The 14566-nt window shown below is 43.2% G+C and overlaps 1 protein-coding gene across 5 annotated transcripts in view; it reads right to left on the reverse strand.

The window, feature by feature from the left end:
* The window catches only part of LOC129817598 (unconventional myosin-VI-like), a 129747-nt gene that overhangs the window by 21769 nt on the left and 93412 nt on the right, over nucleotides 1–14566 (reverse strand). For all 5 annotated transcript variants that reach the window (XM_055873017.1, XM_055873018.1, XM_055873014.1 and 2 more), the window contains exons 20-26: nucleotides 13942–14035; nucleotides 6358–6488; nucleotides 6140–6217; nucleotides 5250–5379; nucleotides 4410–4500; nucleotides 3959–4109; nucleotides 683–891 (exon numbers count right to left, since the gene is read on the reverse strand). In XM_055873017.1, the coding sequence (XP_055728992.1) occupies nucleotides 683–891; nucleotides 3959–4109; nucleotides 4410–4500; nucleotides 5250–5379; nucleotides 6140–6217; nucleotides 6358–6488; nucleotides 13942–14035 (884 nt within the window). The remainder of the gene's footprint in view (nucleotides 1–682; nucleotides 892–3958; nucleotides 4110–4409; nucleotides 4501–5249; nucleotides 5380–6139; nucleotides 6218–6357; nucleotides 6489–13941; nucleotides 14036–14566) is intronic.

Genomic DNA, 14566 nt, shown 5'->3' on the forward strand with positions numbered 1-14566 from the left:
GATGGCGGGGATGCAGGGTTGTGCTCCAAACTAAATAACTACACGTGTGCTGGCTCTAGTTCTTCAACGGCACAGCTAGGAGACCTCAATAAGTACCTGATCGTTGAAGACTGAGTCATAGGAGTGCATTGAAATAGCTTAGGAACTGTGTACACTTTGGATAGGTGTGTGGCCACACCAGTTAGTCCTCTCACTTAAACCGCTGTAATTATTTTTCACCTTATGTTGAAACTGCCCTGCAATTTCCAGGAACAGTCTTATCATGTTACTGAATGTATCCAGAGTATTTTCAGATTTCTTTATCAACAAATGTGGAGAAAAGCACAGTAAATGTAAACTGTACATAGAACAATAATGTTTGGATTCAGTCTTGTGTCAGGTGAAATGTTGTGTTCTAACCTTTGGTCTAATCAGTTCCCCGTTATCTCTAAACTGTTCCCTTTCCATGGCTAAGCATATGCTTTTCATATTTATTTAGTAAAGAACATTTAATTTAGCCCTATCCATATAGGTCAATTCCCACGAGTGTAAAATATTAAATTAGGAGCTAGTGACTTGATGGATAATGGACCATCGGTTGGTCTTACAGGTTTTACATACACCAATAAAAGAGGGTCAGGACACGAGGCATGACTAATGTGTCGGAGCACCTCGGCTCTCTCTCTTCATCTCCCCAACTCACAGACGCCTGTCCTCTTTGTCCTGCTTGCGGCGCTGCTCCTCCTCCTCCCTCCTCTTCTTCTCTCTCGCCATCTCCTCCTGGATCTTCTTCAGTCGCTCCTTCTCCTCCTCCTCTTTCTTCTTGTTCTGCATGGCCGACAGCAGCTCCTCTGACCTGGTGACCAGGGCCTGGTACTCATGGTCCATGTCAATGCGGGTCATTGCTGTGGTCTGAGGGGAGAGGAGAGTAGAGTCCCTTCAATAAGGCTGCAGACAAAACCCCGGGCTGGCTTCATTCATTCAATAAAGAATAAGCAAAGACCAACACTTCATTTATTTCCTATTTATTTTGTATTTAATTCGTTATATGTGTCAAGCCCCTAAATCAAACACAAACAAATGCATGTTGTATATAATTAGGCACGCCTCTCCATTCTTTTGTGTGAAATTGCACAAACTCCAAACATACGTTGGGCTAGCACCTCACTCTGGAGCCAGCATCCTTGCTGGCTCGGTCGAAGTGGTTATTAAAGGGTCTAATTAGCCCCTACACACTCAATAATTTGGGACAATTGTGCATATGGAAGTGGCTTGCGTGAATGTACTGTAAATAGAGAGCCAAGGGGCGAGGGGAAGGGACTGGTTTGGGATTCAGCAAGTGTCTACTTGCGGCAAACAGAAATACAAACAAATGCCTTCCTGGAACATAAAGACACATGCCGCCTCACCTTATTGGTCTTGATGGTCCAGGAAGTTCCTATTTCTGTTTGCTGCCATCTCCTAACCTGAGCACTGACACATTCATCCCAATCAGAACCCCACATTTGTGACTGCTGAGCATCACCCTACATTTGTGATCTACAGAGCTTCCACACAGACAGTGGCATAGGATTGAATTAGAGGCAAATGTGTTACAGCAACACGCTCTTCTGCTGATGAATATTCATATGCATCTGAGGTCAAATGAACCTTTTATCAGAATGCCTTATTCTGAGTCTGATGAGTTCTAACATCTCCCCAGGACAAGGTGCACGATCTGTTTTCAGAACACAAACAAACAGACGTTCAATTACATTTTGTCTACCATATCAGACTCTGAACTCACACTTAGCAAGCACTTAATGGTAGCTTGTGTGGCTTAGTCGGTAGTGAATGGCTTTGCAACGCTATGGTCATTGGTTCGATTTCCGCTGGGGACACCCATAAGAAAATGTATGCACTCACCGTTGTAAGACGCTTTGGATAAAAGTGTCTGCTAAATGGCATATGACAAGTATTTCTTATGTAGCACATCTGACTCTGAACTCACACTTAGTTCCAACTTAAAGGCCCGCTACTCTCCGCTCTCTAAAGGCCCGCTACTCTCCGCTCTCTAAAGGCCCGCTACTCTCCGCTCTCTAAAGGCCCGCTACTCTCCGCTCTCTAAAGGCCCGCTACTCTCCGCTCTCTAAAGGCCCGCTACTCTCCGCTCTCTAAAGGCCCGCTACTCTCCGCTCTCTAAAGGCCCGCTACTCTCCGCTCTCTAAAGGCCCGCTACTCTCCGCTCTCTAAAGGCCCGCTACTCTCCGCTCTCTAAAGGCCCGCTACTCTCCGCTCTCTAAAGGCCCGCTACTCTCCGCTCTCTAAAGGCCCGCTACTCTCCGCTCTCTAAAGGCCCGCTACTCTCCGCTCTCTAAAGGCCCGCTACTCTCCGCTCTCTAAAGGCCCGCTACTCTCCGCTCTCTAAAGGCCCGCTACTCTCCGCTCTCTAAAGGCCCGCTACTCTCCGCTCTCTAAAGGCCCGCTACTCTCCGCTCTCTAAAGGCCCGCTACTCTCCGCTCTCTAAAGGCCCGCTACTCTCCGCTCTCTAAAGGCCCGCTACTCTCCGCTCTCTAAAGGCCCGCTACTCTCCGCTCTCTAAAGGCCCGCTACTCTCCGCTCTCTAAAGGCCCGCTACTCTCCGCTCTCTAAAGGCCCGCTACTCTCCGCTCTCTAAAGGCCCGCTACTCTCCGCTCTCTAAAGGCCCGCTACTCTCCGCTCTCTAAAGGCCCGCTACTCTCCGCTCTCTAAAGGCCCGCTACTCTCCGCTCTCTAAAGGCCCGCTACTCTCCGCTCTCTAAAGGCCCGCTACTCTCCGCTCTCTAAAGGCCCGCTACTCTCCGCTCTCTAAAGGCCCGCTACTCTCCGCTCTCAAAAGGCCCGGTACTCTCCGCTCTCTAAAGGCCCTCTACTCCCTATAATAGTGTCACCTTTAAAGGCAAGCAAATAAGTTGTATGCAAAATAACTAAATGTTTACCTGGCTTTTTTATAGATAATTAATAGGCTACTAGCATAAGCAGGGCCATAAAAATGCAAAAGGTAATATACACGGCGCTCCGAGACAAGATGTATATCATCTCAAAATGCAGAACATAACCTGTGGACTAAGGCATCCTATTAAATCTAGCCGCCATCCACAACGATTAAAAATATCTCCTAGCTTCTAAATAAGCCACAATGCCATCGGGTAGAGAGAGAGGGCCAGATCCAGATATACAGTACCACTGCCAAAACATCATCAGGTTCGGTAAATAAATGACAAACCCTGAATCTTGAGAGAAAATGAGAAAAATCACTCAAGGGAGTCAAAGCGACCCTCATTTAAAATGCTTAGTACCCCAGAGGTTCCCCAAAATCCATAGTTTGACTAAACCAGACGTAATTACACACCATCTGGCTGGCTGAAGCCTCCTATTAGGTAAAGATTCCCTCCATCAACCATCACTAAATATTTCACCCTGGGATAAATTCAACATTGTTTTCTGAATGTCAATACGCCAGTGTGCGTGTAGAATCCTCTTAATGTCAAAGACATAAGATGTGTCTCAAACAGCACCCTATTCCCCATATAATGCACTACTTTTAACCAGGGCCCATCAAAAGAAGTGCACTATAATAGGGCGCCACTTGGGACACATCTCGTGTCTGACATTGAGCGGATTCTACACACACTGGCGTATTGACATTTTAGAAAACAATGTTGAATTTGGAAAACTAATGAATTATTAAATATGGAGGGGAGAAGAGAGCACGACATGTCATCGCCCATGTCATACACTTTGATTCTATACACATGCTGGCGTATTGACATTCAGAAAACAATGTTGAACGTGGAGAAATAATGAAATAAAGTGTTTCACTAAACTAGCTTGACGAAATATACTTTTTCTACTCATAGAAGTCAGGCAAGAGGAAAAAAGGGATTGTATAGAAGTTTGATTTAGGAGCATAGAACTAGGAGAGGTTGCAGAATGGAAGGCTGGCAGTATTCTCACACCTTGATTTTGAGCATGGTTGTGTTGATGGCATCGTCCAGCCCCTGAATCTGCATGCTCATCTCCTGCTTCCCCTCCTTCAGGCCGGCGATCACCTCGTTGAACTTATCCATCCTGTTCTTCAGGTTACGCACCTTCACCAGCCCATCGATCCTGTACCCCAACACACGCACGCACACACACTTAGTCACTTGGGTTTAAACTTGAAACATTACAGAGACACATGATACCCCTCTCCCATTGCCCACAAGGCTCTGTTGTTTATCACTACAGATCTCCTGGAGCTTTACAGAGGTAATAAGACAGAGTCATGCGGTATACCAGCCGGTACCAATGAGACTGTCTCCGTGGCGATGCAGCCATGATGTGCTAAGCAGCCTGGCACCGCTGAGCTGTGAAAGTGCTGTATAACGAGAAGGGAGGGAGGGAGAGGAGGGATAAGAGGACACCTACCGCGGCTTGTGCTTCCTCCTGCACAGCCACATGCGCACCGTCTTCTGCATCTTGATGCAGGCACTGGCACGGTACAGTATCTTATTCCTCACTGTGGGAGAGAGAGAGACCGAGAGACAATGAGACTGACAGCCCAGACACTCACAGACTTGCAGGGACTGGCACAGTAACTCCACAGCCGTGGTGGTAATTCACACAGAGAGAGCAGACGGTATGGAAATGTTGCCTCAGTGAGTGTCTGTGACCCAAATGGCACCCTATTTCCTATACAGTGCACTACTTCAAAAGTGCATAGTGAAAGGAGTGCACTATGTCGGGAATAGGATACCATTAGGGACACAAGCCCTCTAAGATTGGAGGTGTATACTGGGCAGGTAATAGATCATATCTGGAGGGTAACAGGCCGAGGTGAACTGTCTGCCAACAGGGCACACAGCACACTAGAGTAATGGAGGAAAAAGCTATATCTTGGTCCAGGATGAAGATGTTCACAATGACTGATTTCAGAGTTTAATGAGGCAGTCTGAATATATCAGAGGATATCTCCACACAAAACAGATGGCTAGAGCCAGTTAGTTAGCGTTTTATGATCAGAATTGGATCGGGGCAATTAGTGCCATCACTTTAAACTATTTGTCTTCTAGAACATGACAGTGCTCGTGTTCACAAAGAATCTCAGGGTAGGAGTGCTGATCTAGGATCAGGTCCCCCCTGTCTATATAATTTATTCATTATGACCTAAATGGGAAAACTGACACTAGATCAGCAATCCTACTCAGACGCTTTGTGAATACGGGCCCTGGTGTATAATGATGTGGAAGGTAGCAGGATGTTACTCACGTTTGATGACAGAGAGGGAACACCACTGGACCTTCTTCCAGCGGCTGCAGATGAGCCACTGGTTGACCTTCTTCACCAGCTCCGCCAGGTGGTCTGGGTCCGACTTCATGATCTGATCAAACTCCTTAAACTGAGGGGAGGATGGATGGAGAAAGAAGGGATGAAAGAGTGATGGAGAAATGAGAGAAAATAATGAGGAGAGGGACCAAAGAGAAGGATGAAGAGAGTAGAATGGATGAATGGAGAAATGAGAGAGGGATGGAGAGTTGAGATACAGGAATGGAGAGAGATGAGATACAGGAATGGAGAGAGATGAGAGAAAATGGAGGGATGAGAGAGGAGAATGGGGAGAGAGATGAGAGAGAGGTGAGAGAAGAGTGGAGGGATGAGAGAGAAGGATGGAGAGAGAGAGAACATAGAGCAGCCATATACACTAAAACAGCCATCAGTATGCTGATGTTCCCTCAGGGAAGGTGAAAACGGAGATTACAATAACAGCAGCAAAGTACCTGTCTTGTCGTGGTCAACAGAGGATAGTATATTAATGTATTCATAAGCACAAAACTACTCAGCTACAAAATCAAAGTTACACCTGCCCCACACAGCGATCACCTCTGACATAGTCCAATTAAGCCACAACAGACATGTTTATAATAGGCTTCCAAACCGCACATTTAACATAATTGAATAACTTATGTTACATAAATGAATACCCCATGTGTTAGCTCTACATGGTTTATTATCTAAATCCCTTTCCCCTGCAGAGCTCCCCTCGCTCGCAGCCAGATGCGAATTTCTTTGAAGTCCATTCAGTCAGGGGAACATTGTAATGCTGAGAGCCATTGCAGAGCAACAGAGCATAACAGAGATATATTTCATGAAGGTATCACCTTCCCAGGTCTGAAGAACACTCTGGTCAGCCCAAACTTGTAATCATTCTCGTTGAGTCCCAGCGCTTTGAATAAAGCCTGCAGCACAAACAAACATGTCATTGTCAATACATGTCATATGAACATGACAAACTGGCTTTGTAGTGTATTGGATGGTACAGTGATAAGAGGATGAGCCCAGAGCAGGGCCAGTGTGTGTGTGTGAGTGGTCCACTGACCTTGCAGAAGAGTCTTGGGTCCAGGCGAGTCAGCTTGGCAGGCATGTACTGCTTGTACATGTTGTAGAGCTCATGGAATGGCGCTCTGGAGGGGAAGCCTCCCTGCATCAGGTCCAGCACGGACACCATTCCTACAGACACACTTTAGTGAACTAGTCACAAAAATATATACAGGTAGGAGCAGATCATCCTACTATATTAAAGAAATTAATTAAAATATATACAGGTAGGAGCAGATCATCCTACTATATTAAAGAGATTAATTAAAATATATACAGGTAGGAGCAGATCATCCTACTATATTAAAGAGATTAATTAAAATATATACAGGTAGGAGCAGATCATCCTACTATATTAAAGAAATTAATTAAAATATATACAGGTAGGAGCAGATCATCCTACTATATTAAAGAAATTAATTAAAATATATACAGGTAGGAGCAGATCATCCTACTATATTAAAGCAGGTCGAATGCTGCAACACATTTTGACCAATCAGGTCTTCCCCAGGAAGCGTTAGTCTACCTGCCGTTAAGGGGCCTTTTGTCAACTGACTTTCTCTCACATGGAGACAGACCGGGTCATCCCAGTCCAAAGAGACATCTCAATAATTTATTTTCTGCACAGCCAGTGGTCAACTTGAAGACACATTTCTCTATGACTGTTTATGCACGACTACTTCCCCTGTTTCTTCCAAATACATCAAACTAACTTCTGCTGACTCGTCCACCCCCCACCCAATATAGTTGATGCATAATTTGATTTTAAGCTCAGAGAGATGGAGCAACACAGTCTCTGCATGTCTCTGAGCCACCACTCATGAGTGTAGATGAAAAATGCAGGCATCTCCAAGGATACAGAAGAAAAGCGAGTCAAATTTAATATGCAAATTGAACAGGAGAATGGGAAATTAAATTAGCGTCGCAGCCTTTAGTTTGAAGGTCTGAGAAAGAGAAATGTTCAGAAAACAGTCAAGAAGAACAGCAAGCAGATACTCAGATGCTATACAGTATCTCTCCTCCGACTGTAATTGTGTGCCAATTTGTGGAGAGAAAAGAGCTGTGAGTTCTCAGTAAATGTATGTAAATCACTCTGGTCATTTTGCATTTGATCGTTTTTGTTCCGCAGCGACAAGATCGTTTTGTAATAACTGCAGTATTGGCGTGGGCAGATTAAAACCCCACATCTCCACAGTAATTTCTCCCTGTGTCGCTCTGTGTAATTAATTTATAAACATATTAATAATTTACTGGATTAACATTTTCCAGACACTCAAAGCGCTTTGCATAGTAAGGTGGTGAAACTTGACCTTATCCACCACCAATGTAGAGCGACAGTGTATCCCAAATTACACCCTTTACCCTTTATAAAAAACAAAATGGAATTAAAATAATTTAACCGACATTGGTCAATTAGTTGTTTAACAAATAAAAATGTCGGTTAATGCTTAGCTCTGGTCAAAGGTAGTGCTGAGCATTAACCAACATTTCTGTTTGTTAAACAACTAATTGACCAATGTCGGTTAAATTATTTTTTTCCATTTTGTTTTTTATGTTAACTTCTTATGGCTGGGTAGCTTGGATGAATAAGGTGCCCAGAGTAAACTGCCTGCTACTCAGGCCCAGAAGCTAAGATATGCATATTATTAATAGATTTGGATAGAAAACACTCTGAAGTTTCTAAAACTGTTTGAATGATGTCTGTGAGTATAACAGTACTCATATGGCAGGCAAAAACCTGAGAAAGAATCCAACCAGGAAGTGGGAAATCTGAGGTTTGTAGGTTTGAGTCTTTGGCTATCCAAGATAGTGTAAATTTGGTCCGATTGCACTTCCTATGGCTTCCACTAGATGTCAACAGTCTGCAGGCTTCTACTATGAAGGGGGAGCGAATAAGAGTTGTTTGACAAAGGGGTCTGGCAGAATGCCATGAGTTAAGTCACGCGCGCAGCCGTGAGAGCGAGCTGCGTTCCCTTTAATTTCTAAAGACAAAGGAATTGTCTGGTTGGAACATTATTGAAGATTTATGATAAAAACATCCTAAAGATTGATTATATACATCGTTTGACATGTTTATACAAACTGTAATGGAACTGTTTTAACTTTTCGTCTGGACCTAGTGCTCGCGCATTGTGAATTTGGATTTGTGAACCAAACGCGCAAACAAAAAGGAGGTATTTGGACATAAATTATGGACTTTATTGAACAAGACAAACATTTATTGTGGAACTGGGAATCCTGGTAGTGCGTTCCGATGAAGATCATCAAAGGTAAGTGAATATTTATAATGCTATTTCTGACTTCTGTTGACTTCACAACATGGCGAGTATCTGTATGGCTTGTTTTGGTCTCTGAGCGCTGTACTCAGATTATTCCATGGTGTGTTTTCTCTGTAAAGCTTTTTGAAATCTGACACAGTGGTTGCATTAAGGAGAAGTATATCTTTAATTCCATGCATAACACTTGTATTTTCATCAACATTTATGATGAGTATTTCTGTAAATTGATGTGGCTCTCTGTAAAATCACCAGATGTTTTGGAAGCAAAACATTACTGAACATAACACGCCAATGTAAACTGAGATATTTGTATATAAATATGAACTTTATCGAACAAAACATACATGTATTGTGTAACATGAAGTCCTATGCGTGCCATCTGATGAAGATCATCAAAGGTTAGTGATTCATTTTATCTCTATTTCTGCTTTTTGTGACTCCTGTCTTTGGCTGGAAAAATGGCTGTGTTTTTATGTGACTAGGCACTGACCTAACATAATCACATGGTACGCTTTCGTCGTAAAGCCTTTTTGAAATCGGACACTGTGGTGGGATGAACAACAAGCGTATCTTTAAAATGGTGTATAATACTTATATGTTTGAGGAATTTTAATTATGAGACTTCTGTTGTTTGAATTTGGCGCCCTGCACTTTCACTGGCTGTTGTCAAATTGATCCGGTTAACGGGATTTCAGGCGTAAGAAGTTAATTCAATGCACACATTGCACAGTTTCTCTTGAGATAAATCAGATCAAGCCCAAACAGTGCGATGTAGTAGGGAGTTGCAGTTTCCAACAGGCCAATATTCTACATAGTTTAGTGCAGAAAATATGGTCATGAACTAAAATGACCATAGTCCATTGCGCTCCTACTTGTCCGGTCTGTGTGTTTCTTTTGGCTTGCTACATTAGGTTAGTGTGGGGCAGACACTGAAAGAAGAGAGAAGAATGTGTGATGGAGAGGGATACAGTGCCTTGCAAAAGTATTCATCCCCCTTGGCGTTTTTCCTATTTTGTTGCATTACAACCTGTAATTTAAATTGATTTATTTTGTATTTCATGTAATGGACATACTGTCGTGGCCAAAAGTTTTGAGAATGACATAAATATTAACCTTCAAAGTCTGTTGCCTCAGTTTGTATGATGACAATTTGCATATACTCCAGAATGTTATGAAGAGTGATCAGATGAATTGCAATTTAACTGCAAAGTCTCTCCTTGCCATGCAAATGAACTGAATCCCCCCAAAACATTTCCACTATATTTCAGCCCTGCCACAAAAGAACCAGCTAACATCATGTCTGTGATTCTCTCGTTAACACAGGTGTGAGTGTTGACGAGGACAAGGCTGGAGTTCACTCTGTCATACTGATTGAGTTTGAATAACAGACTGGAAGCTTCAAAAGGAGGGTGGTGCTTGGAATCATTGTTCCTCCTCTGTCAACCGTGGTTACATGCAAGGAAACACGTGCCGTCATCATTGCTTTGCACAAAAAGGGCTTCACAGGCAAGGATATTGCTGCCAGTAAGATTGCACCTAAATCAACCATTTATCAGATCATCAAGAACTTCAAGGAGAGCGGTTCAATTGTTGTGAAGAAGGCTTCAGGGCACCCAAGAAAGTCCAGCAAGCGTCATGACCGTCTCCTAAAGTTGATTCAGCTGCGGGATTGGGGCACCACCAGTACAGAGCTTGCTCAAGAATGGCATCAGGCAGGTGTGAGTGCATCTGCACGCACAGTGAGGGGAAGACTTTTGGAGGATGGCCTGGTGTCAAGAAGAGCAGCAAAGAAGCCACTTCTCTCCAGGAAAAACATCAGGGGCAGACTGATATTCAGCAAAAGGTACAGGGATTGGACTGCTGAGGACTGGGGTAAAGTCATTTTCTCTGATGAATCCCCTTTCCGATTGTTTGGGGTATCCGGAAAAAAGCTTGTCCGGAGAAGACAAGGTGAGTGCTACCATCAGTCCTGTGTCATGCCAACATTAAAGCATCCTGAGACCATTCATGTGTGGGGTTGTGTGGGGCACAATTTTGTCTAAGAACACAGCCATGAATAAAGAATGGTACCAACACATCCTCCAAGAGCAACTTCTCCCAACCATCCAGGAACAGTTTGGTGACGAACATTGCCTTTTCCAGCATGATGGAGCACCTTGCCATAAGGCAAAAGTGATAACTAAGTGGCCCAGGGAACAAAACATCGATATTTTTGGTCCATGGCCAGGAAACTCCCCAGCCCTTAATCCCATTGAGAACTTGTGGTCAATCCTCAAGTTGCGGGTGTACAAACAAAACCCCACAAATTCTGACAAACTCCAAGCATTGATTATGCAAGAATGGGCTGCCATCAGTCAGGATGTGGCCCAGAAGTTAATTGACATCATGCCAGGGCGGATTTAAGAGGTCTTGAAAAAGAAGGGTCAACACTGCAAATATTGAGTCTTTCCATCAACTTCAAAATGGAAAGAATATGGCACCACAACTAACCTGCCAAGAGAGGGCCACCCACCAAAACTCAAGGACCAGGCAAGAAGGGCATTAATCAGAGGCAACAAAGAGACCAAAGATAACCCTGAAAGAGCTGCAAAGCTCCACAGCAGAGATTGGAGTAGCTGTCCATAGGACACCAAAAGGCATGTGGGAGACTCCCAAAGCATACGGAAGAAAGTACTCTGGTCAGATGAGACTAAAATGGAGCTTTTTGGCCATCAAGGAAAACGCTATGTCTGGCGCAAACCCAATACCTCTCATCACCCCGAGAACCCGATCCACACAGTGAAGCATGGTGGTGGCAGCATCATGCTGTGGGGATGTTTTTCCATCGGCAGGGACTGAGAAACTGGTCAGAATTGAAGGAATGATGGAAGCAGCTAAATACAGGGAAATTCTTGAGGGAAATCTGTTTCAGTCTTCCAGAGATTTGAGACTGGGACTGAGGTTCACCTTCCAGCACGACAATGACCGTAAGCATACTGCTAAAGCAACACTCGAGTGGCTTAAGGGGAAACATTTAAATGTCTCGGAATGGCCTAGTCAAAGCCCAGACCTCAATCCAATTGAGAATCTATGGTATGACTTAAAAATTGCTGTACACAAGCGGAACCCATCCAACTTGAAGGAGCTGGAGCAGTTTTGCCTTGAAGAATGGGCAAAAATCCCATTGGCTAGATGTGCCAAGCTTATAGAGACATACCCCAAGAGACATTCTTGTAATTACTGCAAAAGTTGGCACAACAAAGTTTTGACTTGGGCGGGTGAATAGTTATGCACGCTCAAGTATTCAGTTGTTTTGTCTTATTTCTTGTTTGTTCCACAAAAAAAATATTTGCATCTTCAAAGTAGTAGGCATGTTGTCTAAATCAAATGATACAAATCCCCCCAAAAATCCATTTTAATTCCAGGTTGTAAGGCAACAAAACTGGAAAAATGCCAAGGGGGTGAATACTTTCGCAAGCCACTGTAGAGAGCATTTGCTTTGCGAGGCATCTCTAACTGAAAATAGATGATGTAAGTGATTGATAGTTGGTATTCAGCAGTCATAAAAGTGTGCCTTATTTACTTTGTAGAACTACTAAAATAGTGATTTTGTCAGACAGCATAGGCAGCAGCTCTATACAGATGAGATGGTGACTTAGAATGAAATAATAAAGTCATAAAAAAAAATGTTTATATACACAACTAAAATATTTTATCAAAGTAAAGTAATGTAAATAAATGATGGTTAAGTGCAATGGGCCGTCAACACCATGATGGGACTTGTATTAGTTTTTGTCTGTGTTACAGCATTCAACCCACATAATGCATAGTGCATTTCATGTAAAAACAAAAACAAGTCAAAACCGAAAACTGTAATTATTTCATTATAATCTAATCAAAACGGAATCGCTCAGCACTAACTACGGCCCATAGGGAATATGGTGCAAAGTTGATTAGCCCCTTTCTTTAGGCCTTCAGTGCATTCGGAAAGTATTCAGACCTTGACTTTTTCCACAATTTGTTACGTTACAGCCTTATTCTAAAATGTTCCTCATCAAACTACACACAATACCCCAAAATTACATTTTTATTTTTTTGCAAAAAAAACAAACAGAAATACCTGATTTACATAAGTATTGCTATGAGAAATTGAGCTCAGGTGCATATTGGTTCCATTGATCATCCATGAGATGTTTCTACAACCTGATTGGAGTTCACCTGTGGTAAATTCAACTGATTGGACATGATTTGGAAAGGCACACACCTGTCTATATAAGGTCCCACAGTTGACAGAGCATGTCAGAGCAAAAAACAAGCCATGAGGTTGACGGAATTGTCCGTAGAGCTCCGAGACAGGATTGTGTTGACGCACAGATCTGGGGAAGGGTACTAAAACATTTCTGCAGCATTGAAGGTCCCCAAGAACACAGTGGCCTCCATAATTCTTAAAATGGAAGAAGTTTGGAACCACCAAGACTCTTCCTAGAGCTGGCCACCCGGTCAAACTCAGAAATCGGGGGAGAAGGTCCTTGGTCAGGGAGGTGACCAAGAGTGTGATGGTCACTCTGACAGAGCTCCAGAGTTCCTCTGCGGAGATGGGCGAACCTTCCAGAAGGACAACGATCTCTGCAGCACTCCACCAATCAGGCCGTTATGGTAGAGTGGCCAGGCGGAAGCCACTTAGTAAAGCACGATAGCCTTTGACAAAAAGTACCTAAAAAGGACTCAGACCATGAGAAACAAGATTCTCTGGTTTGATGAAACCAAGATTGAACTCTTTGGTCTGAATGCCAAGCGTCACATCTGGAAAAAACCTGGCACCATCCCTACGGTGAAGCACGGTGGTGGCACCATCATGTTGAAGGGTTGTTTTTCAGCAGAAGGGACTGGGAGTCTAGTCAGGATCGAGGGAAAGATGAACGAAGCAAAGTACAGAAAGATCCTTGATTAAAAACCTGCTCCAGAGTGCTCAGAACTGGGGTGAAGGTTTACCTTCCAACAGGACAACGACCCCAAGCGCACAGCAAAGACAACACTGGAGTGGCTTTGGGACAAGTCTCTGAATGTGTCGAGGCTGTATTTGCTGCCAAAGGTGCTTCAACAAAGTACTGAGTAAAGGGTCTGAATACTTATGTAAACATGATATTTTTTAAAAATGTTATACATCTGCAAATCTGTTTTTGCTTTGTCATTAAGGGGTATTATGTGTACATTGACGAGGATTTTTTTTACTTTTTTTTAATCAATTTTAGAATAAGTCTGTAATGTAACAGAATGTGGAAAAAGTCAAGGTCTGAATACTTTCCGAATGCACTGTATATACTGACCTGAGCACTGCAACTGAGAGAGGATCTGGGCCCCTTCAAACTGGTGGCTGACCATCTTCAGATTGGGCTTGATACAACGGATGAAACTGGAGCCCTGGGAGGGAGGGAGGGAGAAGAGGCTGTTAGCCATAGATATCCTATTAAATTGAAGTGTTCTATATGTAATTTCATGCTGTTAGCCCTGACAGTAGCCACACTGAAGATGGCAACAGAGTACCTCTTTGGTGATCCAGATCTAAATTGGTTGGACATTGGCTTGAACATTATGAACTGACAAAATAAAAATATTCACTGGAAGATTGATAAAATTACACTCCCCTCCGTATTTATTTGGACAAAAAATGCTAACCTCGTTATTGGTAATGGTGAGAGGTTAGCAGCTTTGGGGCGGTATGATCTTTGTTCCTCTGTAACTTTCTCACTTATTATATACGATTTATTCAGGATTATCCATAATCATGGTAGCATCCACATTAATGTAGAAGTGTTTAGAAACATACTGTATTCTTATTTACAATAAAAGTGACACAATACATGATTTCACCATTCATTTTGATTTATTAGGATCCCCATTAGCCGACACCAATGGAAAAGGCTAGTCTTGCTGGGGTCTGACACATAACGA

The sequence above is a fragment of the Salvelinus fontinalis genome, chromosome 20 (genome assembly GCF_029448725.1).
Source record: "Salvelinus fontinalis isolate EN_2023a chromosome 20, ASM2944872v1, whole genome shotgun sequence".
Taxonomy (NCBI): Eukaryota; Metazoa; Chordata; class Actinopteri; order Salmoniformes; family Salmonidae; genus Salvelinus; species Salvelinus fontinalis.